The 27,867-nt window shown below is 38.0% G+C and overlaps 2 protein-coding genes across 3 annotated transcripts in view; both read right to left on the bottom strand.

Moving 5' to 3' along the window:
- Nucleotides 1-145: 145 nt before the first annotated feature.
- Nucleotides 146-11,143, bottom strand: znf654 (zinc finger protein 654). Its single transcript, XM_007557137.2, has 11 exons — nt 10,961-11,143; nt 10,019-10,164; nt 9,623-9,704; nt 9,263-9,398; nt 8,440-8,642; nt 7,999-8,135; nt 7,280-7,418; nt 6,804-7,088; nt 4,458-5,594; nt 2,270-3,048; nt 146-1,814 (listed from the first exon to the last, which is right to left on the bottom strand). The coding sequence occupies exons 1-11, from the start codon at nt 11,135-11,137 to the stop codon at nt 788-790; spliced, it is 4,248 nt and encodes a 1,415-aa protein (XP_007557199.2). The 5' UTR covers nt 11,138-11,143; the 3' UTR covers nt 146-787.
- Nucleotides 11,144-12,656: 1,513 nt separating this feature from the next.
- Nucleotides 12,657-27,867, bottom strand: part of htr1fa (5-hydroxytryptamine (serotonin) receptor 1Fa) — a 29,595-nt gene continuing 14,384 nt past the window's right edge. The window contains exons 1-3 of one of the 2 annotated variants that reach the window (XM_016673907.1): nt 20,630-20,640; nt 17,551-17,665; nt 12,657-17,182 (exon numbers count right to left, since the gene is read on the bottom strand). In XM_016673907.1, coding sequence (XP_016529393.1) covers nt 15,985-17,182; nt 17,551-17,606 — 1,254 coding nt within the window. In that variant the 5' untranslated portion in view covers nt 17,607-17,665; nt 20,630-20,640 and the 3' untranslated portion in view covers nt 12,657-15,984. Of the gene's footprint in view, nt 17,183-17,550; nt 17,666-20,629; nt 20,641-27,867 lie in introns of those variants that run through there. The other variant, XM_007557136.2, reaches the window with a different exon arrangement.

The raw sequence follows: 27,867 nt of genomic DNA, 5'->3' as shown, positions 1-27,867 counted from the left end.
ACCTTTGAAAAACTCCCCAACGAGGCCTTCATATGCTTGAAATTATTATTTAAATTAATGTAGACTTTACACAATTATTATGCAAGTAATTATTTTGACAGTTTTACTTTTATACACTTTTTCCACCTTCAAACTGTATTGCTTATTGAATGCTAGTATGTAAGGTGATTCGTATGTCTGTAATTAAGGAGCATGTTCTTCTTCAGCGCCGTCTGAAACGGTACAGATAAGAGCAGCCAGCAAATTTAAAGAAAATTTATTTTTTTTATGCAGGATGATGCTTCACTGCTATGCGGCTGACAAATGTCATAAAGATAAAAAATAATAATATGGCTTTCTTCCTCACCTAAAATAAACACTTAAAAATCTTGGGGGCTCTTATGTCATTACTGATAATTAATAAATTGAATAGAAAATATTCTAATTTAGATATTTCTAGACTAACAGTTGTCCATTACTTTTGCCCTTTTAGTCTCTGAAGTACTCAGGTTTGTAACTATGCAATTATAACTTGCATAATAATTGTAACTAGTACAAATTAATTTAAATAAAATCAAAATCAGAGTTTGTTGTTTGATTAAATGTAATACAAGTACATAAGCTGCATCCTTTAAATTATTGCTCGATTCAGGATCAACTTACACATTTTGTTGCTGATCTCCTGCTGTGGATATGGAAACGAGACAAAAGAAAACAATAATTCACAGCTCGTCTTCAAACACAATCGGTTTATGAATGGAGTTAAGTGGTTTTGTGCCATGATGTTCTGATCAGTGAACCAACGAGGCTAACTCTCATCGTCTGAATCAAAACCAAACAGAGAGGAGCAGGTGTTGCGGCCTTCGTGGGTTTGTAATTCCTCCAGTGTGCTGAAGGAGGACAGACATTTGCCGCAGCGATGTCGGACCTTCTGGTCCGGGACGACCACGTTCTCCTTTGCCTTTTCTGCAGCCAGCTCTCTCATCTTCTTCTTGTTGACATATTTTTTTACAGACTGCTGATCAGCGGAACTCCTCTTCCGCATTGAAAGCACCGATTCGTCCAAGTAGGTGGAGGGCGGCGGTCGGACAAAGGGGGTTTTTACGAACTGGGCATAGGCGGGATCTTCGGGTTTAAAGGTCTTGTGCTCCGTGATGTGCGGCTCTGCTATGTTCTTCTGGACTCCCTCAGCCAGAGTGGAGACATCTTGGTACTCTCTGATATTTATGACGTCCCAGTTGATCGGTTTTTTTTGAGGTTTCTTTTTAGGGGTTTTCGCAGCACCAGTTGCAGCCTTGGATTCCTCTGGGTCAAGTTTTGTCGCTTCCTCAAATCCATTGATTGAGGGTTTATCTTGTACGATTTCAGGGCTAAATGTTGTTGCTGGTGGCCAGTTATCATATGTAGCTAAATCCTGGATGTTGTCTAGGCTAGTTTCCCCGTCTTCAGTTTTGATTTTTTCAGGAGTAGGACTCATTTGGCTTTGGGACTTTTTATTCTGAAGCCAAATTTCTTCAATTTTTACCCTCTGCTTCCATGGAGCTTCTTTGCTCACCTCGTCTTTCTGGTTGGCTCCAAGGTCGAGCTCTTTCCTCTGTGGCACCGGGATGTAATGTCTCCATTCGTGGTCGGAAAGACCCTGAAAACATGAGAAGATCTTCTCACAGTCTGGGAATGAACACTGAGGTCTGAAGGGCTGGTGGGTGTTGATGTGGTCCTTTAACTCTGGCTGTGTTGCAAAGCGCTGTTTACAGTCTAGGTGGTAGCAGAAGAACGGCAGAGGATCATCGTGGAGCTTCATGTGGTGCTTATACTGATCCAGGAACTGCATGTGCCTGTCAGAGGAAACAGAGGTTTCAAAAAGTCCTTAAACACAACAGTGAGGTCTGGAAATGTTTCGTATGTGACGTCTGAAGATCTGAAAGTGAAGAATAAAGATTGTGCCCAATGGAGTTTACCTCAAATAAATTAAATTTTTCATAAACACAATACTGTGAAAAACAGCTCTTAAATTTCACATTTTGTCATCTTTGTATAATTTATTAATTGTTTCCACACAAATTTCAATGTTAGAGATAAAACTGCTTGTCTTTATTAAGGGAAAATAACTATCCACATCAATCTGGCCCTATGACGTTTTCTGCCAAAAAAAAAAAGAAGTTAGTGTTTTTTTTGTTTGTTTTTTTTTTTTAGAAAACAAACTGTTAAGAAACTAATCTGTTAATTTGCATGATAACAAATTTAGATCTTTTTTTTTTTTAAACTAGAACTTTTGGATTTTGGTTCTTACCTGACACAGAAGCAGCACTTGTGTTTGGACCAAATGTAAGTCTTCTCCAGAACCTTCTCTTCACCAAGATGGCATTTGATGGCATGCCTCGTCAGCGAGCTGTTCAGTTTCAAGAAAACTCGATCGCAGACGTCTGACGGGCACAAGGGATACGTGTAATCCACACTGCAACCGTTCTCCCCCACTGGGGTCTCCTGGCCCTCTCCCCCCTCCTCCTCCTTTATCGAAGCCACATTCTTTATTATCACCAGACCGTCTGTAATGACAACTTGCTCATCTGTGAATTCAATCTGGTTAATCTCTGCGCTCGGGTTTTTGCTTCTTTTATTAAACATAGCCGTCTTCTTGAGCAAGACGCGGATATTTCTGATGATCCGTTCCTCCCTGTTCAGGATCAACACCTGCTTTTTGGATTTGGATTTAGGTTTCTGTTCAGAAGTTTCGTTTTCGGCGACGGGCATCTCGATTTCTTTATCGGGCGGGTGCTCTTTTTCCATGATTCCATTAGTAGGTGAATTCTCCTGCATTTGCTCCACGTTTGGTTTGTGATTTGACATTTCATTAATGTGTTCGAGAATATGCTTTTTGGCCAGAGGCAGAAGCTTGAAGCGTTTTCCACAGAGAATGCATTTTAGTTTCCTATTCTTTAAATGTGAGAATGCGTGCCTCATCACATTCAAACCCTTGAACGTTTTACGGCAGATCTTGCAGGTATAACTTAAGTGGCCGTACTGTTGAGTCCGCAGCAATTTCTCCCGCCATGTTTTTATGGGTTTTATCTGGACAAAGACACAAAGAAGCAAAACGTAGAGGTCAATTATAATCTTATACAAAACAATATGAGAAGCTGCTGCATCATCAAAACATTTTTATCTGATTTTGCTCAATTTTCTCCCAACAGCACACAAAACAAGCCGTATAATATACACCAATGGACAAATTGATACAATTGCTGTTTTCTGTATCAGTCTGCTTCTTCACCAATGGATACCACCGGTTCATACTCACTCACTGAAATTTCATTCTTACATTTCCTACCTCAAAACAAACCACTAAGATTCCAATTGGAGATTCCATATTTTCTATACAGGGAAAGTCTTAGAAGTATTCAAATTTTAAACTTAATTTTATATTCATTTCTAAAAAAAATTTCCATTACTTTTGCTGATAAAATAAGACAAATTATGCCCTCTGACCAAATCGGAACAACTCAGAGCGACCACCACATCATAAAACAACATTTCCTTACGGTAGACAATAAGTAGAAAGAAAGAAAACAAAAACTGCTTCATCAGCGCTCAAAGTGGGTATCCAGACTTAATGTGGCAGAAAGCTCGGTTTTGCTCTTACAGGTGGTCGAGTACCTCATGCAGTAAACTCTCTCCAGCGGGAGTCAGACTCGTTTCCTCCAAGCTCAGATTGTAAATGAGCCTCACAAGCAAAAAGCTTGAATTGGCTCCAGTCAGGGCAGAAAATAAAGAGCCGTCTTTTCAGAAAATAAACGACTGGGTTTCTGTTTCTCTGCACAACAAAAGCAATGCTAATTGTTTCACTAAAACTTCATTAGAAATGTAGGTTTTTAAGTTCGTAAGACCAAAGGCTTAGACACTAAATTTTAATATTTATGAAAGTAATGTGATTTCATAATCAAGCGAATCCATGTCAAAGTCATGGGAAAAATATCAAATGAAAACGATAGATTAAAAAAATAAATAAATAAAAATCAACATAAGAATGGTCAACTAGTCAAAATGAATTGCTCTCCAAGCAGAAACTAATCTTATCCTGCCCGATGTTGATTTCTGATTTTCTCATCTGACCTGTAGATTTTGACCGATTCAAAACAAAAGAAGAAAATGTTTATTTGATAGAATAAATTAAAAAGAAAAAGTAGAGACTTCTAGATCATCCTGATAGACACAAAGCATCTGATGCCAACCATCTAATTTTTATTACATTCACAGTGAAAGCTGTTAATTGATGAACTAAAGTGAGAAATTAGATCTCATCAGAATCTAGCCTGCCTGTCACCAATCAGAGCTGATGAAGGGCAAAACAGAACCGAGTGACTTTTGAATCTCTATTACAAAGTTATTATTTAGATTTCCAAAACTGGCAGCAATGTGGAGTGATGCAGAGTTACGGTAACGATACCCTATTATTAGAACAAGTAAATAAAAAAACTGACCTCAGTTTCTGGTTCTTCTGTTTCCACGTCGGACACCTGCTTTATGTTACCATTAACCTCATCAGATGGCTTCAGTTCTGGAGGTTTTGGTTCTTCACCTTCAGCATCTCTAGACAGGAGGGAGTAACTGTGTAGCAACTCAACTGGATTATCCAATAACTCAAAGACGGGACCATCGAGCTCGGGGTCAGCTTCGACAGCAACGGCAGCAGCAGCTTGGGGCTCGCTCGGTAGATCTTCACAAAGTTTCGATTCCAAACATGTTTGAGGTTGTTCACCGAGACTGGAACCAATAACCATACTTGAGTCTTTGTTGTTTTCCATAAGTTCATTCAGATGCTGAACTACCTCTTCCGTGTGTTTACCAAAGCTTGAAGGGATATCATCCAAATCAGGTACAACTTCCCGTTTGTCTTCTGTTTCCGTTTCCACCTCAACTCCACATGTATCCTCTGAGAGGTGAAGTTCATTGTCAGGGAAAGATAACTCCAGCTTCGGTAAAGGCTTCCTTCCTCGCTTTTTACCACCAACTCTGATAACCGTAAACGTCTGGACTTGCTCCGTCTTTGGAAGACCCTGCAACCATCTCTTCTTCCGACCCCTTCTTTTAAAAATCTGATTCTTAACACTTCGGGACAAGCATTCTCTCTTGTGGTTTGAAGGAAGTATCACAGAGGCAGAGTTCCCCACTTTTATTTGGGTGCATCTCAGAGAGTACATGGGTTTACTACTCAGAGAAGTGGGTTTGAGATTGTATTTAAATTCCGGATCATCAACAAAGTCAAGCTCATCGTCTGACAAAGGTTGCTTCAATCTCTTCCATTTCCTCCTCCTTAGATGAACATGGCCTCGTGGAACACACTTCGTTTCTGATTTAACCACAACCGGGATAACAGGAAGGCCTTCGCTCTCAGTTGGACCTGGCATGCTGAGGCATGAATTGAGACATAGGGTGCACGACTCATTCACGCAGTTATTCGGTAAGAGATATTCACTAGATTCCTTTTCCTCTTCCGCCTTCATCTCGTCGAGAACGGCGTCCTTCATGACCTTATCGCTGATCAACTCTAAGCAGTGAGTCCTGAGTGTGAGCAGGTTCCAGAACTCAGGGTCAAAGCACAGCCGCTCTTTCAGCATCTGGAAAGGGAGAGATATTGTTAAAACGTCTTAATTACAAATATTTTGCAATTTGTTCTTTTAATTATATTTGCTGTAATTAAAAAAATATTCCAATCTTACAGTTTTCAAATGATGAATTTATTCACTGTGGAGAAAAAAAAACTTGATGGCTGAAAGAGGCCAAATGGGTCAAACCGTTTGTGGTACCTTGCAATAAGACTAACATCGATGCAGAGCGACTTTCACCAATTGTTCTTTGCAGCAATAATCTCAAATCAGTCACATTCCAAGGGTTTTTGAAAACAAACCTGATACTTCAAACTTTAAGAATATTTTTGAAACTTTGAGAGGCAGATGTGACGTCTTGCTTCGTTTCACTGTAATGCAGCGTAACTCAAGTGTCCTTGAGCCAACGCCGAGTCTGACTTGTCTCGGAAGAAAGAGCAATGAACTGGGAATGGCATCACACCCGAGTTGTCACACTCACCTGTTATTGCTAGAAGTCAGAAAACAGTAGGATTTTCCATTTGCTCTAGTGAAAACTATTGTTAGTAATACAATTTAATAATATATTTCTCTCCATTTTATGCATTCAAAACACAAACATCAGCATCACCATAAAGCTTATGATAAAAAGGACTAAACTTTCCTACTGGACAGCTACATTGACCGTAGATTCAGAAAACTCAGGGGACCAACACAACATGGCACCGCAAACCATCACTGCCAGCAACGTGGAGTATGTGCCTCTCCACTCTGCCTCCAAATGAAACGTTAACTTTAGTTTTAGCTGAAAAGAACCACTATGCAAAAGCCCAGTTCTTTCTCTCCTTAACCCAGGTAGGACGAGGAACGTGGCTCCTGACTCCGGCCTCCGTGAACTGCGCTTGAAGCTCCCCCAAATTCTTAAAAAGAAGTTTCTTTACATTCCTTTCAAGGCTGCATCTACTGATGCACCTTCTCCCAACACATTGTTTGAGTTAATAAGCTGATTAGAGTTTAATATTTAACTTTTTCACAAGATTAAAATGTTCTGAAACAAAACTTTGCATTTTTATCATCTTTAACCATAATTATCAAAACTACAAGAAACAAAGGCTTGATATATTTCAGTCTGTGTGCAATGAACCCATTTATGAAGTGAGTAAAAAAAAAAATACTGTACTTTCTGAAAATGCTATAATGCCTTTAGATGCATGTCTTGTTATTAATATTTTAGATACCAACCTGCAGAATATGGAAGCGAACATTGGTCCGGAGAGGGTTGCTGTGAGGATGTTGCTCCTGATCTGGATGCCTGTAAAGAAGACACACAGTCCGGTACGCCTCCAGGCTTCGCTCCTGGCAAAAGACCAGCAGGGAACACGCGCGACAGATCTCCAGGTCATGAGGCAGCAGGAAGGCAATGGTCTTGCAGACAAGTGAGCGGGTTACAGTGTCACTCTGCATATCACAGAGCTGCAATGCCCTGCCACAGAGCTCCACAGCAACCTCAACTCCCTCACCGCCAAGCTATACAAATGAGAAGAAACACCAGTGGAAAAAAGATGAGCCCAACGTTGAGTAAGAAAATCAAATGAGTGAGGACAAGATGGAAGACTGTCAAAACTTTGTGTGAAAGTGTGGTGAGAATTAAAAAGACTGGGGGGGGGGAATGAAATGGTCCTTACGGCTCTAAGCTGATGATGAGTTGACATTATTACCTCAGTGAGCAGCTTGATGAAGGGGAAGATGGCTCTGACGTTGGTGGCAGATGAAGCGAGTTCTGAGCACTCAGCCAGGAAGCCTTGACGGGAGGGATAGGCCCTCAGATGCAATCTACTCCAGATAAAGACGAGGTCCCTGCAGGAAGGTGAACATGGTCAACTACATCTACTCCAGGTATGCAGCCATGGACACACATGGCTACATATTTACAAATTAGCCTCATCGTACAGCTTATAGCACTTTGAGATTTTATCCTCAAATCATGGCAGTCAAAGAGAACATTCTAAAATGTGTAAGCCCACTTCCTACCAACAGACCAGAGCAAGTTCAACAACATATTGGCAGTGAATATTATAGAAGGATTGTTGTTTGACTGTTAATGTGTTACCAATGAACAACTACGACGAAACCTCAAAGTTATGTATATATATAAAAAAAAAAGGATCTGCTAATAAAAAAGTAATCCTACATGCAAGTATTTAATACTTCTTTCTGCTGGTGTCAGATTGAAGAGAGGACATGTTAATTTGCCAGAACATCAAAGCAGCAACAACTGTGGAAAATCAGAAGCTCCTACGAATTTTGAAATCTGAATATGTGTGAATATTAAAAATATTTAAAATGAATTTATCAACAGAGAGTTTATGGCTAATTTTCAAGGGACAAAATGTCTTGTTGATGCTCTACATTACATGTCTAGGAATGTCACACTTACCATATGTAATACATGTCCCCTTTGTGCAACTGCCGAGTGAGGAAAGCTTTACACAGCGACAACAAAAGCTCGTCTTTTTCCACGCTCTCAGTGTTGCAGATTATCTCGACTGCATCACGGCCGTCTATTTCTGCCATCTGGGGAGCAAAAAAAACATCGCATCATAAATGTACAGTCACAGCCGATAACACTAAAATGTGTCATTTGTATTGGAATGCAGAGAAACAAACTTCTCTGCTGGAGAAACTGCTGAAATATACTTAAAATATTTTGAGTAATAAATACAAAATAAAAGGTAGACATTTCAGGCAAATAAAGGAAAACACACACACACACACACACACACACACACACACACACACACACACAAAAAAAAAACAAAAAAAAAAACAAAGAGTTTTTGCCATTATTAACTGCTTCAAAGTGCAACAACAGCCTTACCTCCTTCTGAAGGTTTTCATACAGAGAGGCCTTGTAGAGGCACGTCAGGTAGGCCTGATGGAAGTAAAGATGCTTCCCAGTCTCCTGGTTTTCCAGACAGCTTTTAGAAAGAGCCATGGCCTCCTGCATCCGCTCACAGGCCTGCAGATATCGAACGCGCAGCTCCAAAAAGATAGGCAATTCTGTACTGAAGTAGTCATCAACTGCACAGACGGAGAGCACATCAGTTAGACGGACTGTTTCTGTAACGCTGCAAGCCAACAAACTTCAACCAAAATGACACCCGATCCTGCTAAGATTTAACTAGATGTCAATAATTTTACAGATCCAACTTTTTTTTTTTTTTTTTTGTAAAATACAGTCCATTAGACAACATCCAGGTCAACAGACGTCTTTAATATAGTCAAGTTTTCATATACTCTGAATAGTACAAAATATCTCTTGACATCAAAAGAAACAGACAGAAGAAACTGCAGAATCATTGCTATTAATGAGCGAGAAGAGCAGGACTTGTCAATGCCAGTATAATAATAAAATATAGCATTTTATTATGCTGCACTTCAAAGCCAGACTGTGAGCATATGAAGCTCGTTGACTTTAATGTAGGACCAGGCTGGAGGAAATGCTTCATCTTGGCTATAAAAAGTTTTAAATGGGCATATCACTAATTAAAGCAGCATCTTTTCCCAGTAACGACCACCATTGCCCCAGTAATTTATGTTAACTGAGAAAATCTATCAAGGTCGGTCAGTTTTAACAACAGTTTGATTAGAGTCATTTTTTTTAAAACATTATTTCACTTCCTAATGCAGTGTACGTCTACCTTCACTCTGTGGCACTTCTCCCTCTTTCAGAATTCTCTGCAACACTGAATTCTCCCACGGACCTCCACCTTTGATAACCTGCTTCACATGATGAAGATAGATGTTCCTGTGCCTCAAAAGTTTCAAGTGGCATTCCTACAACAAAAACAAAAATCACTATAAGTCAGAGCACTACTCAGTTTCATTTAAAAAGTTAGATAAGCTTTTGGAAAGTTCACATGTGAAAAGTTTTTCATAGTTTAAGTCGGTTGTGTTGTTGAATGCTTGAAAAGAAGTGGCTGAAGCTGGATGCTCTGGCTATTTACAGTGTGCAATAGCCAGAGCAATTGAGCAAATAAAGTAATCAGACGTTTCGATACCTGAAAACAATCAAGGATGTTTTTCAAAGGCTCCTCCACAAATTCCTCCCTGCTAAAGAACAGCATCAGCTCAAAGAAGCTCCTGCAAGAGAAAAGGACTGACATAAGGCCAACAATACGAATAACAACCCACCTCAGCTTAGTTCATAGTTTGCACATTCCTCTGAATTTCAGTATACCAACTTTAATAACTGCAGTGTGTTTTTTTCTTATGCAATAAAGTTGCCCTTACAATACAGTCTTTTATTTAGCTTTTTGTTGATACGTTTTAACATCTGCAGGCCTGAACTTGCCTGTCACTGAAACATGAACCTTCCAATAATGTGTCCATGGATTTCACATGGACATTAATTTCTTGCAGTGACAGTATCTAAAACAGATCCCAACGGTACTCACAAGGCCAGACTGCTGAGGACATACTGGACGTGCTGACAGTCATCAGGAAAGGCAGATGTGGCTTTGGTAAAATTGCAGAGAGCAGTCCGCAGCACCTTGAGTTGAGGCAGAGGAACATGCCACTGGGCTGTGTACTCCTCCACCAACTGTGCAGGAAGAACAAAGGTAATTAATCCACACCAAAAACACAGAAATGCCCGATAAGTTAACTTCAGTTACCATCTCTTTGGTATTCTTTCCTAGGTCTAACATTTCTCCAGGAATATCTCGTAAACATTGACATACAGTGCAGGATTATGTTTGTGCATAAGCATGCAAACACATACGATTTATCACAGGCACATGGTGTACCACTGATCAAAATATCATCTAATAAAATAAAATGACATGAAGTGCAATTAAGTGTGCAACTTCAAAGTTGTTTCTTTTTCCCAAACATGAGGCGTGTCTCTATTGTAGCACTGTAATAAATCACAAAGAACATCACATTTGTCGTTACTGACTGAAGGAAACCTGGTGCCTTCGGCTTGGGGAAAGATACTGAATATTTCGTTTCCGGTGATATTTGAAATATAAAGCTTTGATTTTGGATCTTCTTGACTTTATTAATAATGACAGGTAACGTCAACTCATAACGTTCACCACGCTGTGTACACACAAACCTTGTTTCGCTTCTCAGTCTCACTATTCTGTTAGCTTAGCTTAACTGAAAAGCTACACAGTTAAGCAATTTTCAAACATCAAATAATTAACACTGTTTTTTATACAGTTTCAAAGGCACACTTCTGTTTTTATCTTTAGGAACTCGCTATTCGTGTGAGTTCCTGATTACCTACGGCGACACAAATAGAGCTAGTCTGGAGGCTATCGGGAGCTACAAAAGCTAGGAATGTTAGCACAAAACAAACTCTAATTTTGTCGAAACAGTTTTTTCCAACACACCTCACAAAACTCAGAGCAGTAGTCCTTGCTGTTTAGAGACGATTCGTCCCTGCAGTGTCTAAGACACAGTGAATCCAGAGCTAATTCAAGCCCGTCAGTTTCCAAATCACTTTCGTTGTCCGCCATACTGTATGCTTTATCCAGCGCATAGACAAGGTTGCCAGGTTTGTCCCACATTATCCACCGCATGAGCGTTTCTTATAGAGGCACTGCGAATCTGGCAACCGACTTTATTGTGAAAATGCTGATTAAACAATTAAGTGGTAAAATATTTTGAACATTTGTTAGAACTGTTAATTTTCAAATTTTAGGTAATCGTTTTATTCTAAGAAACAACATAAAGCCTTTATAAATGAATAAACTAAAATGTTAATAACACATGACTACTCACACATACTACATTTTTTCAAAACTGAGGTTTGGTTTTGTGATCTACAGGTGAACATTCACCCCATAGTGTGCTTGAAAGTTCCAACCCATGTATTCTTGTATACTTTCCATATGCATCAAACAGGAGACCGGCCACTGTTAAAATACAGTATGCATTGAAATATGGGTTGCAGCAGTGGTACTGAAGGTGGCAGCACCCAAGGAGGATGCAGATATGAGGGAGGACAAAACAGTTCCAAAAAAGAGAGAGAGAAATTAAAATGAGGAAGTACCTTTCTTTTCCTTAGCAAAAAGATCCCTTGGGATGAGATGTAAGACTTCACTTAGGATGCAGATGCAAATTAAAGCAGAAAGAGGTAATCGCCAATGTTCTTTTTATATTGGGTTTTAAAATACAAATGTTTCTGAATAAATGAGACAGGTTTTGTCCTTTAGTGTAACATTTTAACTGTTCACTTTAATACGGGTAAGATCTGGGAAAAAAAGGTCTTTATGACCACAATGTATTGCTACTAAAAATGGAAAAGATAAAATTCCAAAATAATAATAAGACCTTAAATTTTTTTAAAAGTTTCCAAAAAAAATATTGCATTTGGGCCATTATTGAATTCACTGATTCAATTACTGTGCTTGCAGGTTAGTTTATTGATCTTTTAAAAAACACACCTGAAAAATATAAGCAAATTGTATATATGTATGAATATATATAACGTTTATATATTATGGAACAAGTTGTAAATTTATATCCTTGTGGAGACTCAGGTAAATCGAAGGAAGTACTTTGTTACCTGCTTATTGATTTGAACTAAAGCAATTCCAAATAGGCAAAAGAGGGTGAGATTGACAGTTTTTGTAGGTCAAAATTACAGAATGGAATCAACAGGAAATCACTAAACATGGATCTAATGTGGTCACTATGTAATGTGTAGGTGGGAGAAAAATAAAAAAAGAATTGATTTCTTCCCCTTGAAAATGTCCCTAAAGATCAGGGGAAAAAACGACTATTAAAAGTCAGAAAGGAAGCAAAATTTCAACTGCCTTTATTTATTTTGATGAAGGAAGATAAATGAACCATATCACACAAATGTATTCATACATCTTTCTTTAGCAGCAAAGTTGCAGGTCATCACAACCGAGTGGGACGTCTAAATTCTCTCTCTTAGCCACAAGAGGGCGCCTTTGCACAATAATTTGAAACATTCTGTTAAATCACAATCTGTCAGCAGACTGAATACAGTTCACCGGTGAAAAATCATTATTATTCCTGTACAGCTCTCTCCATACATACAATGATACATTTATATTATCTCTTAACAACATATTTCCTGTTGTGCAATCTAGGTTTTTGTCTTCTTTTTTTGTAATTCAGACATGGACACTGCAAAAGAAATGTATGGTCACACTGGAAAAGATGTAAGCAACCATATTCCACACCTATTCTTATCTTATTTCAGTGGCATACAGTACACCCTCATTCTTGACTCATCTACAATCATTCCTAACATATCACGTACTGTCTTCAAGATGGTAAAAAATAGGAGTCCTATTCCAAGTATTTGAGTGGGAGTAATATAATGAGGAATTCTACGCCAGTAACTCTGAGGCTTGATTAACCCTGTGCTGGCTACGGTGTGAAAGTTAAGCAAGCTGGGTTGTTTACAGTTTTCAGGGAAATAAAATTAAATAAATAAAATTAAAAATATCTGGGAAAACAGAATATGAAACGCTGCAGATGTTAGTCTAAAAAAAAAAAAAAAAACGGCAGTTTCTTACATAAATGGCAAGCTTACGTCATAAAGTTTATAAACAATTACTTACACACAGATTTCATATAACTGATGCTTGACTCAAAGGCTCCTTAAAAGAAAGGCATGGAAATCGGACTTAGCCGGGGGAATGCTTTCTGCTTGATACTCCTAACAAGCAGATGTTCTGTCAGTTTTCTAGTTTTACTCACATTGACAGGCGAGGTTTTATGGCAGTTTTAGCTGTTTGTGAGCAGAGTTCAGACAAACATTTATTTGAAAAAATATTATAAAAGGAGCAAATAAGTAGCATAGAAAATAATTTTGTAATAAGCAGATATTACCTTGAGCCGGGGCTGCCTGGTTAGCTCAGGGATGCACCCTTGGGTTTCATGCATTCTCAACATGTTCACCTGCCTCTCTTGTTCTAGTATTTTCCAGCAAGTAGTGATCCACTATTACTGGTCCCTGTAAGACTTGGATTTTATCTAAGCATGTACTTTTTTTTTTTTTACTTCACATAAAGTCAATTTACAGCCAAAAGGTTTGCAAAGCTCATAGATCTATTTGTTCTTAGTTTTTTTTTTTCTGCATTGTTTACCTTTTTCTTTCCTAAAATTGAAATTGCATTATATGGAAAGCAGTCTTGACTTGAGTTTAAGGACATAGTGATGATCTCATTCTCGTAGCCTTCTGCAGTTTTGTCTGGAGCCTAAAATCATTTCTTTTGGCACAGTGATATCATCTTCAGCCTTCATCTTTGAACTCAAAGATCAAGACTCTATATAAATAACGTAACCTCACTATGTCATATTTAGACTTTTATGCTTGAGTTTACAGTTCACAGATGGTGTAATTTCAGATAGAACACCAATGACATGAGGTACATGCATTAATAATTCACTGAAATATGCTACCACACCTGCTGCACTGTGGTACAGCTGTTAGCATTGTTGCCTTGCAGCAAGAGGGTTGTGGGATATAATCCCATTGTGGCCTTTTGGAATGGAGTTTGTGTGTTTTCCGTGTGCTTGGGCTCTTTCCTCCCACATATGGACACATGACTGTTGGATTGATTTATCTCTCTGCATTGCCCTCAATCACAAATGAGGGAATACAAGGTTGGCTGTACTTTTTTGCCTCTGTGCTGCCTTGTGATCAATTTGCCACCAGTCCAGGCTATACACGGTTTCTTGCTCATTGACTGCAGGAGCTGAGTACCACCCCTCCTTCACGACCTATTAAGCTGGTGTTTAAAAAAGTGAGATGGCACTGATGCTTAGGTTTAAAAAAAAGTACCCACTGTCATGGAAACAACTGGCCAAGTCATAAAATCAAAGAGTCATGGTTCTCTTTTGGAAACTAGTGCTGTTGATAAGGTGCATATCTTTAACCCCCGTCTTAACAATGGAAGTTTTTGCTGGCCTGACTCATCTGCTCAATCTAAAACAAGTGCCACAACATATTAATACGTAGTCTTAGATGTGTCAATGCTAACAATAAAAAAAGAGAATACAATGTAAATACTGTCCCAGTGTTTAGAATGGTTAATTGCAAAAAGCTGCGTGAAAAAGGGTTTTGCTGTACGCTTTCTTATTTTGAAAAAGAATCGTGTGGACAAAGTCTCAGAGGGACAAAGCTGTAGTTTCATTTCAGCTAAGTAAGATTTGGCAAACCTGATTTAAGTTGAGAGACTTAGGGATGGAAATAATAGAAGTGGTATACTGCAATTTTTATGCAGAAAAATATATGGGCCGAGTCTTCAACCACAATTCAACTTATTCAGCAAAATTATTTTTCATACTTATTACAGCTAAGTTCATTATTCCAAAGAGGAAAAAAATAAAAAACACAACAATTAAATGCCTCTGTGTAATGAAAACAGCTGGTGCCCCGCGGATTGACAGTCTTGCAGACGGATGGAGCAGATGTGCTGAAATCCACATTCGCCCTCACGAGTATGACTCAAAAATACAGTCTAACAGTTAGATGTCTAATCAATTTATCTGATGCTGCTTTCAGGTGTCTGAAGATGCCAGACCTCAAAGGTCTTATTGCCTTTAAATTCTTAAAGTATTAGTACCTACCATAAATAGCTTCATTGGGGCATCCATAGTTCTGAAAGCAGAGAATTACCCTTCAAATACTTTACAAACATTATCTGAATGTTAACCTTGTCTGTTTAAAAACACAGGATGTTGAGATGCAGCATAGTGAAGTTTATAAAACCCATAGAATATTTCCATAACTTTAAGACATTTAAATTATTAAAGTCAGAACAACATGTTCAAATTTGTTCAAAGGTTTTGCAGAACAAATATAACACAGTGAAAGTGAGAAAAAAAGTTGTTGTTTTTTTAATACCATGACCACATAAAACAATGACTTGGTAATTTGTGGTATTTTACACATGACACATTTTAGCCAGCAGTGTCCAGCTGACAAAAGTGAATTTATTAGATGGATCGGACATGATGGTCAGCTATTTATAGACCTTTAAATAGGGCTAATCTCTAATGCTCAGAACCCAGACCTCAGAAATGTCAGCAGTTGCCTTATATTTCAAAACCAACATGTCAGCGTCCTTTCACACACACCAATTAACATTAGGGAGATATTGGGCTACTCTATAAATAGCACAGGCTGGACTTCAGTGTTGAACTTTAAACCAATACCCATCAGTGAGATGGGGTGCCATTTAGTTGGTTGAAGTGGTTAACATCAATTCTGAAAATGGGAATTGGTCTTTTTTTTCTTATTTCCTTTTCCTCTTGGTATATTGATGTAGTGTCCCGTTAGTATTCTCTGATTGAAGCCGCTACTTTTGTTCTCTTTTTGTTATATATGTTTGTTAAATGGTGTGTGAGCTTGATCATGCATGACTAAGCATCAGAGGTAATGACTGCATCTAATAAGTTTCTGGAAAGCTTTCTTAAAGTCCTCATTAAAGATGGTGTAGATGAGGGGGTTGATCAGAGAGTTAAGGTAGCCCAGCCATGTAAGAAAATCTGCCATTTCGATAGAAGTGTTGCATGAACCACATGTGTTGACGATCACCTCCTTGACAAAAAATGGCAGCCAGCAGATAACAAAGGCCCCTATTATTAACCCCAGAGTGGATGCCGCCTTTCGTTCCCGTGAGCCTGAAATTCGGGGCGCTTGGTAAATTTGGCTTCGACGCGACTCGCTCCTCGAGTCATGCCTGTGTGACTTGCTTTGGGAAACCTTTTTGGAGGCTCGCACCCGTTCACGTTGCGTTTCCTCAGTAGAAGGCTCAGAGAAGGACTTTTCCGGTGGGCTTATGGGCTCTGGACTCCGAGGACCACCGTCGCCATCGCTGTCTCCAGCAGGATAGGATGAAGGAATCATGCTCCCGTTGGTCATGCATGAGTGACGGCTAGCCCTGCTAGCCTCTCTGCGCATGTAAAGTGTCTGAGCGGCCTTGTAGATTTTGTAGTAGAGGATCAGAATGAGCATCAGAGGAATATAAAACGCTCCAAGTGTGGAATAAAGAGTGAAAGCCATGTGGTGGTGGATGATGATGCATTGATCCTTATGCTCTTCGTCATCGCTGTAGTGTCGCCAGAGTAGCGGAGGAAGTGAAATGAGAATGGACAAGAGCCACACTACTGCCACCATGGCACCAGCCCTGGCTCCTGTACGCTTGCGTGAATACTCCACAGCATCCGTGATGGCCCTGTAGCGGTCAATGGCAATTGTGGCGAGATGAAGAATTGAGCAGGTACAGCACGCAATGTCTATGCTCAACCAAATGGTGCACACCACCTCGCCCATGATCCATTTTTCATTCTGGATGTAGATTATGCTGAAGGGCATGACCAGCACAGCCACCAACAGGTCAGTCACCGCCAACGAGCAGATGAGGTAGTTGGCTGGGTGATGTAGCTTGCGGGTGACAGCAATAGCTGTGATCACCAGACAGTTAAAGAATGTAGTTAGTACGGCAACAACAGAAAGGGTTATTGTTAGTAGGATTTTACTGGGAGGGAGTGTTGCGGTCTCAAAGGAGTCATAACTGCTGCTGTTTGTGGCGAAGGCTCCTTCGGTCCAATTAAAGAAATCCATTCTGCAAAATCAAATGGAAAAAAAGAGTCCGACATTAGGCATACAATGAAGAACGGTAAAAAAACCCCCGCCAAGGTACAACATTAAAAGTGATTGTGACTTGTGTAATCTCACCACAATCTGGGAAGGAAACTAAAGTCATTCAAACTTCACCTCTCGTTTTCAACATTCAAGGACAGTTATTTGGGCTTTGGCACTACATACAAAATAAATACCAAAATGTCTGAAAAGAATCCTTTCATTCAAGAACATGCCATTAAACTCAAAAGACTGATTCTGCCCAAGGCCGCGAAGCAACTCAAGCAATGAAAAAGCTTATCTTGCTCACAAAAGTTTGCCCTTGAAGCAATTGAAATAATCCAGTCCTACCTGTCTATCCTTCGATGTTTTGCTGCTTTTGGTCGGTTCAGTGTGCAGCAGACCATCTGCTGAGATCTGTGCTGCCTGCTAAATCTGCCATCACCTCACCACTGTTGCTCAGTGCCTAGGAGAAAGTAAGAATGAGAGGAACAATGTGAGAAAATGCTTTAAAGTCTGAATCATGCCAATTATAATTTACATTTGTTTTTTGGTCACATATAGCTTGTGTATATTATGCATACATAAAGCAAGTGGAGAGATACATATTGAAAAGAAATTGATACACTTTACGATTTTTTTTTCTTCAAATATTTCCTTCTAATTGAATTCCCTGAAACAAAATCCAGCCCAATCAACTGCCTTCAGAAGTCACTTAATTTTCAAAGAGAGTGTTATATTGTGTAATTTATTTTCAGTATAAGTATAGAAGTGCTGTAAAGGCCTCAGATGTTTCATAAAGATTATTAGTCTACAACACAACAGTTAACACACCAGACAGATCTAAGGCAAGAGTTATGAAGAACTGAAAAGCATGGCTAAGGTACAAAACAATTTTTTTTTTTTTTCACAGAACACCGTTTGATCCGTCATCAGAAAATGGAAATAACGTGACAACACTGCTAACCTAACAAAGGCATTTAATTCACCTAAACTGACTGGCTAGGCAAGGAGAGCATTAATCAGACATGCAGCCAAGAGGCGCATGGCAACAATGACATCCAGATCGTCTGGGAGAATCTGTTAACAAGACAATCTTTAGTTATGCATTCCTCAGATCTAGCTTTCATAAGAAATAAAAATAAAAAAAAGTGGAAAAAAAATATTTTTAAGAAAAAAACAAGAGAGCTCTTTTGCAGTTTAACACAAGAACAATAGGGTCTGATACAATAAGAAAGGCACACGACTATTTGCATATGCTCTGTGTTGGTGGAACAGTGATATACCCCAAAAGATGTGCAGCTGTAACAGTGGTGAAATGTGGTTATAAAGTATTGACCATCACTCAAGGGCTAAGTACAAGGGCTAAAATATACACTGCATATTTTATTTTTCTAGTTTCTTTTTCTTCAAATACTATCCCAGTAAAATATATTGAGATTCGCACCTGACTACTACAAATAATATTTTGCAATGTGACTAATGTACCTCTTCTTCTTGTTAATGGTTTGTTCTTCAAGCAGATGTTTTAGTATAATCCCCCAGATGGATACATTTTGATGTTGTTATACCTAATTTCTAATGAGTATCAGGAGACTAAACCTAAAAATTTCACCATCTGCAGCTGCGTATGTCAAGTACAGCTAGTGGTTGTACAATAATGGATTCAGTCTCTATCATCTAATCAGAGTGCCAAGAAATGAATGTCATTGCAGCTTCTTCACATCTTCTTCACCGCATTGTTTAATATCCTGAAGACATGAGCGGAAACTGTTGCTATAGAAACCTAAGAAGTACAGTAATTTTAATAAATGTGATGATCTAGCAGAGGCAGCCAAAAGTCTGAGCCAAAGGTCTCCAACAAGACTGTCCGATATCAAGGCGATGGGTTAAGATCTGGGTGGGTGGAGTTTGGATTTTATTTCACTTAAGCCTAACATATGCACTTTATGTATTAGCTGAAACAAGCTCATTTTGAACACAAGTCAAATTCTAAACAAATAGCCACCATGATGTGAACTGGTTGTTCTTTCCCCAACCCAATGATTATAGTCTTTAAAGACAATAAATTGTCTCACTCTGCATTTCAGTACATTCAACATTCTCTGCTGTGGAAACAGCTTGACAGAAAACCCAACAGTATGCAGATTACTTTGTGCAGAAAGATAAATGATAATTACTGCTGCACCGATGCACTGTCAGCAGTGCACAAATGTGTTTCTGACTAAAATAAAGGGAAGAGCTGAGAGTGTCTTTAAGCTAGTTATATGGTGTGCTAATGTATATAACTGCACTGACTGATGCATGCAATACCGTCAAACATTGTACACAATGTAAAAAAAACATCTGCCTTTTTTCTGAAATGTTCCAAAGTGCAGCTTTTCTCCTCAAGGCCGTCTGAAGATAAGCTCTACTGAACCAGCATAAATCCAGTCGGTTCTGCTTTATTCCCTCCAAAAAGTGCCTGAACATGGATTCAGCAAATTTGAAAAGCGGAATTATGGCCATGTTGTTTATAGAATTATCCAGTGAGTTGTTTGTGTGAATGTGTGTGTGCGTGTGTGTGTGTGTGTCGCTACATTTTCCACAGCCCATTCTTTACAACATCTGCCTATTGTGAATGAGTAGATAAGATAAGGGAGTGACCAGATTTTCCAAATCATTTCTAATTGTCTACATTCTCTAATAACAAAAGATATGCTCAAGCACAACAGTACTGTACAAAAATTACTCAGCATTCTACAACAGACTCATTCAGCATTTAATAAAAGCAGAAGCATTTCAAAATGCATCCTTTGAATTTTTTTTTCCACTGTGAAAGCGCAAACCAAAGGCAGTGTAGCCCGAACAGTTGTAACAATATTATAGCTAACATATTTAATTAATTCAGCATTTGTCAAACTGATTCACCTAATGCTCAATATTTAGGGTAAAGCTAAAAATTTAACTTTAATTTATGAAGGTTTCAAAAATCAGCTTTAATGGCAACTAAAATTACAGTTGAATTCAATGTTTTAGTTTAAGTCTAAACTAGTTTTAGAGGGAAGACTTTTACAAATAGAATAAAATGTTCCATGAATCTCAAACGGCACTTTGAAGAATCTATGTTTTCTAGAATAACCCAGTTCAGATCTGAATATAATTTGAACAAAAGGTGGTCAAACATCTGGACAGAAAGCGATAGTAGCTGAATGATTTTAATTAATCATACAGCACAGTGCTACTGTGAGCTGGGGTTTCTGAGTGGTCTGCAAGCTTCTGGCTACCAGAACAAAAAGTTTTCCTGAAGAATTTGGCATTGTAAGATGAAAAGTGATGCTGCCTTTTTCCGCCTAAGCAGGGTGTACATGTGTTTGCACACATGAACTGCAGCATACACACAAATATAAGCCATCACAGAAATAACTGGGATTATTGTCAAATGAATCACCCAGCTTCTGACACTTTGCTACGTTGCCCCTTCTATCCACTTTTGCTCTTACAAGAACAGGGATGTTGCATCTGTCATGTTGTAGTAGAAGCTTTGAAACACAGCTTGGCCCAGGCAAGCTGTTGAGCTGCCAAATGCTGCTGTGAAAGAGGGGAGCTGTGAAGTAGCCGATGACTGACTGACAGCTCAAGGAGCTTTGCAAAGTAAATGACATGTGAAAAAAAGCAAATCTCATTTATTTACTAGTCTGTGTTTTTGTTTGTATTTTTCATCCACTGTCATATTTTTTATTTTTATTTTTTTTATGTCTATGAAAAAGTCTGCTGGTAAGCAGATGAGCTGCATAGATTATTTTCTAAGATGCTAAAATGCTGGTTTAGTTTCTGTAATGAGTGCAACTAAATGTCATACTTTCCGTGTAATTTATCCATATTCTTCACACATTTCTGGGATTCTTTTGTTTAATCGTTTTATTTAGTGGCTGTGATTGTTATTTTATTTGATTTACACAGAAGTAAATAATCCAGTGCACATATTTGAAAAGCTACCATCAGAAAAGCCACTATCACTTTCTGTCCAGAGTTGTATATAGACAACCAGACATCCAAATGCTGGGTGCTAATGTTCTAGCAATGTTTTTCTAACACTGTTATTTAGCTTATATTATGATATGCAGCTGTTCTGTACAAATAAAGATTGACCCGCCCACAATGCTGGAAAACTGGGGAAACCGAAACAACAAATTATTCAACTATTAAATATCTGACAACTTGTGTGTAAAGCACTGAAGGTGTTAGATGAATATATTTAAAATGAACAGTTGTCTACATTTAGCTTGAGATTAGAATGCTAAAGCTAGATAGCCTTGCACTCTATCCATTTTGGGGAAGTTTATCACAGCTGTGTACTTGGCGACTGTTGGCCTGCCTGTTTTATTAACCAAAAAGTCAGACTGAGTGATTCCTGCAGCCAACAGCAGCAGGCGGCGCTAATAAAATAACTTGTCTGGCATAAAAACCAAAAAGTAAGAGTGAGTAATTAGCTGCTGGAACAATGGCAAGCAGAAAGCCAAGTTTCTGAAAAATGATTCAACAAAATGGGAAAATCTTACAAGGGGCTTTGGCTGCAATTTATTCTACTATTAGCTTCCAGCCACTGCAGAAATGAAGTGCATCAACCAAGTAGGGCTGCTGCATAGCAGGTGAAAGCTGAACCTGAAATCACCAGAAGCACAAGGTGATATATTTATATAGTTTTTAATTTACCCTTGTCTTAAACGTTTAATTAGCTTCTATTAACTGATGGTAACCCCCCTCCCCCAGAAATGCTGAATTGCTAAAGAGTGACATTGTTTTGTGATAAATTGACAGATGTGTGAATGAGACTAAAAACAAACAAACAAAAAAACAAATAACGCATCCGCTGCCACCACTCTAAACAGGCTGGTAGGAATTGAATAAAAATATTTAATGAACATGTTTTCTACTTGTTTTTTTCCCCTTTTTCTTCTCTTTCATATTTCTTCTGTAATTGTGGAAGTGACACTAAACATATGAATCTGGAAATTGTTAGAAGCTTCAATTCTATGAGGAAATAAATAGTTAATTAATCATAATCAACTCACTTGCTGGTTGTTTTATCAGCCTTCACAAAAATTGCAGTGAAAAAAATATCAAGCCACGCTATCTGTCCTTTACCCTGTAATAAAAATATATTTTGAACATAGCCACACACAGTCTACAACTCATTCTTTAGCTGTTTATTTAGTCATGAAAAAAAAAAAAAAACTGTTGCAGCTATGATGAGGTTAATGAAAAATAAAATCTGGACAAGCTATTAAATATTCATTATTTTTTCTTACTGGTACAAGTTTTCATATTTTTTAAAGAGCAAGAGCATGGACATGTCTCAAAAAAGTTTAACTTGTGTTGTCTCTTTCTCATAGTACAGACATAAAATTTCCTGTCAGGTCTTCTTTTAGCATCTTGCTGTCTTCCTTTGTGGTTAACATCCTTGGACAGCCAGGCCTTGGCACAGAAGCATTTATTTTGAAAGTCCTCATCTTACAGACTATTTTCTGTACAGTAGAGCGGGTGATTTCAAATTCTTCTGAGACTTCCCAAACCCTTACCAGACCAATAATCTCCTACACCTTCTGTCTCAAAGGCCTCAGGCAGCTCTTTTGATCTTGTCATGTTTTTAATTCTTTCTTCAGCTGGACAAGCCGCCTTCAAAATGTGGTCTAGATGTTTTAATCATCCACGTCCAATCACCTGATGTCATGTTTTCTTTTTCCATTTGTACTGGAGGCAGGCAATGAATGTGACGTTCATTTTTCCTCACCACCAAAACATTTTTAAAATGCTGTTTTACAGAATAGCTCAGGAATGTGTTTTTTGTCAGTTTTCATGGTTTTTAATATTTGAATTTCGCAGCTTAGTTACATTTCATATTAAATATCTGTGTTCAAACATGTTGGAAAAACCTATAGTCCCCATTTGTAGGGTGTCCCGATTTTTCCCAGGTATCTGCAAGATACTAGGTGATAAGTTGTACTGTATGTGTAACTTGTAGAGTAATAATCTTAGGAGTGACTGACAGGGTGATGTCATTTGCATTTTGCTGAGAGAGGCAAATGAAATGTTATGTCTACTTAACAGAAGTCTCTGTTCTCTCTCACTGATCCGTGTCCTTTTCTACTGTTTCACTTCACAAATCTAAGTTGTCTTTGTGACTGTCGTCATGCTGGCAGAAGCACCAGCTGGAAAATATATTTTAGGGAACTGGTTGAAGTATGTTTTGTTTGTGTTGATGGTTGCTACATTGATTACATCAAACAGTTCTTCTACAGAGTGATTGCCGTTATTAAAAGAAAGCAATGAAATAATTACTTGTTTAAATGTTTGTCTTTGCACAACCCTCTCCTTGCTCCTGTCAAGGCCAAATGTACATGGGAGCTACTGAATCAGATTTATATTGCTAGGTATATAAATGTGTGTGGCTTAGAGCCTTAAAATGCGTTTCACTGGATAATGAACCCAATAACATGTAAAACATATATTTCTTCTTGTTGCATTTATTAGTATGCAGCCATCGTACAGCTGATTTATTCAAGTCTCCACACTCAATGCCTCAGACATGAAATATTTTTTATAATCAAAGCTTCCTGGAACTTAAGACCATTATTTCCCTTCATTAGTGAGCACTCTCCCTCCCCAAGAGTGATTTTATGCGGGGCTGAAAAAAGTGCATCAAACCCACCATCTTTATCTGTTTATGTATCTAATTTTCCCAGAATGTCTCATCTGTTAAAGAAAGTTGGAGTAAAATCAAAATAAATCACTACATAAAGCAAAAAAGGGAAAAAATAACCCTGTAAAATGGCCTTAGGTGAAGAAATATTTACTACCTATGATGTTACTTTAGGATATAGAAGTGGATCTGTTATGTGACGTGCCTCAAGAAAATTAGGAACAAGTCGTCAGAGGAGAAACAGAAAAACAAAAGATAAAACCCACCAATATCTGAGAAAGTAGTGATTTACATTGTTTTTCTTTTGCACAGTCGAAGTCATGAAGAATCCACCCGATTCTTTCAAAAAGCATTTTTGGAAGTTTTAAAATGGTAAACTTTGTGTTTGAACTCAGCCTGTTTACAGAGTAACCTATATAGCGGCGCAGATAACTTTTGCTGTGTAGGTAAATACTACAAAAGAGGAAAAGAGAATTCTTCTCGTGCAGCTGTAAAACACATGGATGGATTCTTAAGTAGCAGAAAGAGAGCGACACAACATGCACATCTTGAAGCAAACAGGTGTACAACCCTACTTTGGCGATAACATCCACAAGAAAGATAACGTTAAAACGAAAACAATCTCTGAACTACATACGTACTACAAACATCGAAATCATTCATGTCCACAGAAATACCTTCCAGTTTGTAGTGGGATGAGTTTCAGAACTTTTTTTTGAACGCTATTTCAACAAATAGCATGCAAGACGGAGACCTGTCACATACGCACAACTCTTCAACATTCATATAGAAAATTCACCAGATGAGTCCTTTCAGGATGTGATGACCAGACATAATATTTACATTTTTGCAGACAGCAGAGCTTTTTACTGAGCCTCATGTTGAATCAATGATCAGATTTTAGGGTCTTAATTTCATTTGGCTAAAAATGTTTCCTCAGTAGCACATTCGACTAAAACAAGATAAAAAAATAGAAGGTGAGAAGATAAGAAATTAAGTTTAATTTTAAAATTTTTATTTTTCCAGCAACAAAGTTATAATAAATGCAGTTTGAAAGGTGGGTTCTGATCAAACACACCTAGTGCTTTGAGTGTCAGGGACATTTTTGGTGGAACTGATGATTATCTAGAACTGTTTTTTTTTTTTTTTTAATTTTCAGCTGAGATCCAAATACTGGCAAAAATTAGGCCTCCGGTGAACAGTATTACAAATGACTGACCTCTGAGCAATGCTTAGGCTGGAAGGCGGACTAAACATGAGGCACAGTGATGCAGAGGAGGATGTCCTTAAGCTGTATTTAGTAAAGATCTGACAATGTAGCTCCTTTCTATACGCTACAACCACTAATTGGAAATATTTATTTATTTTTCTTATTCAAATTTCTTTTTTATTAATGAGTAGGGTGTAATATTTTTTTTTCTTTTTTTAAAACTCAATCGACTTTTTTGTTTTATTTAATTTTTTACTTTTTCTAGAACTCATTACCACTTATGGCTATCTTTAGTTTTTTTCTGATAAAGCTCAGCTTTTACAGTTTATTGTGAAGATTCGTGAGTGACGAGCCAAACTGAATCAAAAATTCTGGGAGCTCTCAAAGTGAGGAACGTGAAGCAGTGAAGCCTATATTTAGTAATAAGGAAATTATCTGTAGCCAAGTAAGAGTAGGAGTGCATGCGACTGTAGAGTCAAGACTGTCATACTGTATGTTTGGCAACAAGAACAGGTTATCCAGAGAGAGATATTGCTCTAAAACATGGAGGGTGGCAAGTATTCAGATGTTTGCAAGATGCAAACATGAGCAACTCTGGCTTTACAATGCTGGATGGTTCTGTGCTGCTAAATTAAAGGCAATTACTGGCATGTTGTTCTGATTCACTGCTGACATCTACCTCAAATTTATGTTGAGAAATGAAGAAATAATGCTCTATATATACATGTCGTCAGAGTTTTGTGTAAAACAAGTTTTGTTGTCTTTTGTGATTTTGTGTCTGCGGATCCTGATTTGCCATTTGGAGGTTGAGTGAGCTTATTGTAAAAATTAGATATTGGCTGAAGCACTTTGACTAATTTGTACATTTTTGGTCATTTGGGTTCTTTTTCACAAATTTTCAGTGGGCTGGAGGTCTGCACTCAAAACAAGACACATTTGTTGTCTTGAACTTTCAACTTATGTGTCCTGCTCAGTGATGTTGTCCCGACATGTTAGCAGTTTCAGGAGTGCTGCATCCCCCTGAAAAACATCTGCAACCATTTTTTTTTTACTTTTCAGATGCCACACAATTTTCTCTTTTGGTCCAATTTGCCAGGGGAAAATAAACTAAAACAATATGCAAAACTTGAAACACAGGGGTCTTCTACTCCAGTCCTCAAGGGTTGATGGATGCAACTTTTAGATGTTTCCCTGGTCCAACACACCTAAGCAAATGAGAGAATTACCAACATGCAATCACATAATCCTGCTAATGAACTAAGTATTTGACTCATGTGTTGAAGCAGAGACACATGTAAAAGTTGCAGGTCACAGTCCCTGCAGTACTGGAGTTGAAGACCTGTGTATAGAGTGCTGAATAGAGTGTGGATCTCATAAGGCCCCACTCCTGTCCATTACATAAACAAACATCAACCTCTGTAACTTAATGTAGCAGAAGTTGAATATTGTATAACACATATTGTAGTCTAGAAGTGAATAATTGCAGCAAGTCCCTAAAACAAGAGCTGAGACATTTAACTTTTAACTGTATAAATAGTTAATTTCACTTTTATATGAGGAAAAAAAAAAAAACACAAAAAAAAAAAAAAAACGATCTCTTGAGTGTTGTTTCTCAAAGTTAACCGGTGCAAAACTTCCCTTAACTAAACAACAGAAAGAGCAGTAATAGTGGCTGGGGATAATACTTGTTCTTAGTGCCAGGGCTACAAATCATTAGGGCCCAATCAGCCATGACTCACATGAAATAGTTGGTGGTGAAAGGTTTTGTCACATAAGCTGCCATTTACTTTAAAGCCATCTGTTTTCTCATGACAACTTCCAAAAATGAGCAAAATGTGTTATCTAAAGACAAATTAATAATTAAAAGTCGTATGGTATCACAACTTAATAAAGCCATTCATTTTAGATATCGTTATAGGTAACCATTAGGGCAACACCAAAGGTTAATGAGTCTTAAAAACAAATTTTAAATATGCATCGCTGAGGAAAAGTGTTGGCCTCATTCTAGATTTCTTCTGTTTTTGCTCTAAAGAGTCACACTTGAATGTTAGAACACACACACACACACACGCACACACCCACCTACACACACACACACACACACACACACGCACACGCACACACACACATATATATATATATATATATATATAAGTGTGCTGTTATTCACAAATAGAGAAAAGAGTCGAGAGCTGTGAACATCCCAAGGGCTGACCAGCCTACCAAATTACTCCAAGAGTACATTATTAACTCATCCAGGAGGTCACAAAAAACAAAACATCTAAGACATCACTTGTTTCAGTTAATGATTCAACAAGAAGACCAAAATAGTTTCCATGGCAACAGAAGGAATATTCTGAAAAAATGAAATAAAATAAAAAATATGACACGGTGAAGGGACATGATGAAAGTGTATGAAGTTGACAGTAAAAGTTGATTTTTTTGACACATTGTGTGCAACTTTTTAGACTAGCTGTGTATGTAGATAGATTCAAAATGGTTAGTCACTAACCATTTAGTTAGTGTTTGTGTGTCATTACAACACACTCAAAGTCTAAGTGTGCTGTAATGACCTCTTGACATTTGTAAAATAAATAGAAGAAAGAAAAAAAGCTCAATTTTAGATATTCATCAAATATTTAAGGTAAGCAAGGTTTGTCACTTGACAGCTTGCAGAAATGTACTCCCTTTACATGTCTTTCATCCTTCAGATGAAATGACAAGATGAAAGGTTCCATCTTTATCAAAATTTAACTAGTGTATTAATACAACATCA

Source organism: Poecilia formosa, unplaced genomic scaffold (assembly GCF_000485575.1).
Source record: "Poecilia formosa unplaced genomic scaffold, Poecilia_formosa-5.1.2 Scaffold84, whole genome shotgun sequence".
Taxonomy (NCBI): Eukaryota; Metazoa; Chordata; class Actinopteri; order Cyprinodontiformes; family Poeciliidae; genus Poecilia; species Poecilia formosa.
The sequence above is the reverse complement of the archived record's forward strand: the minus strand, read 5'-3'. Positions and strand labels throughout refer to the sequence as shown.

Bases quoted from the DNA above. Each gene is read 5' to 3' on its own strand.
- znf654 (XM_007557137.2), bottom strand. From the start codon at position 11,137: ATGTGGGACAAACCTGGCAACCTTGTCTATGCGCTGGATAAAGCATAC. The intron at 10,165-10,960 runs GTGTGTTGGAAA...CTTCCTGCACAG, and splicing joins ACTGCTCTGAGTTTTGTGAG to TTGGTGGAGGAGTACACAGC. The intron at 7,419-7,998 runs GTAAGTGTGACA...ACCTTCCTGCAG, and splicing joins GGGGACATGTATTACATATG to GGACCTCGTCTTTATCTGGA.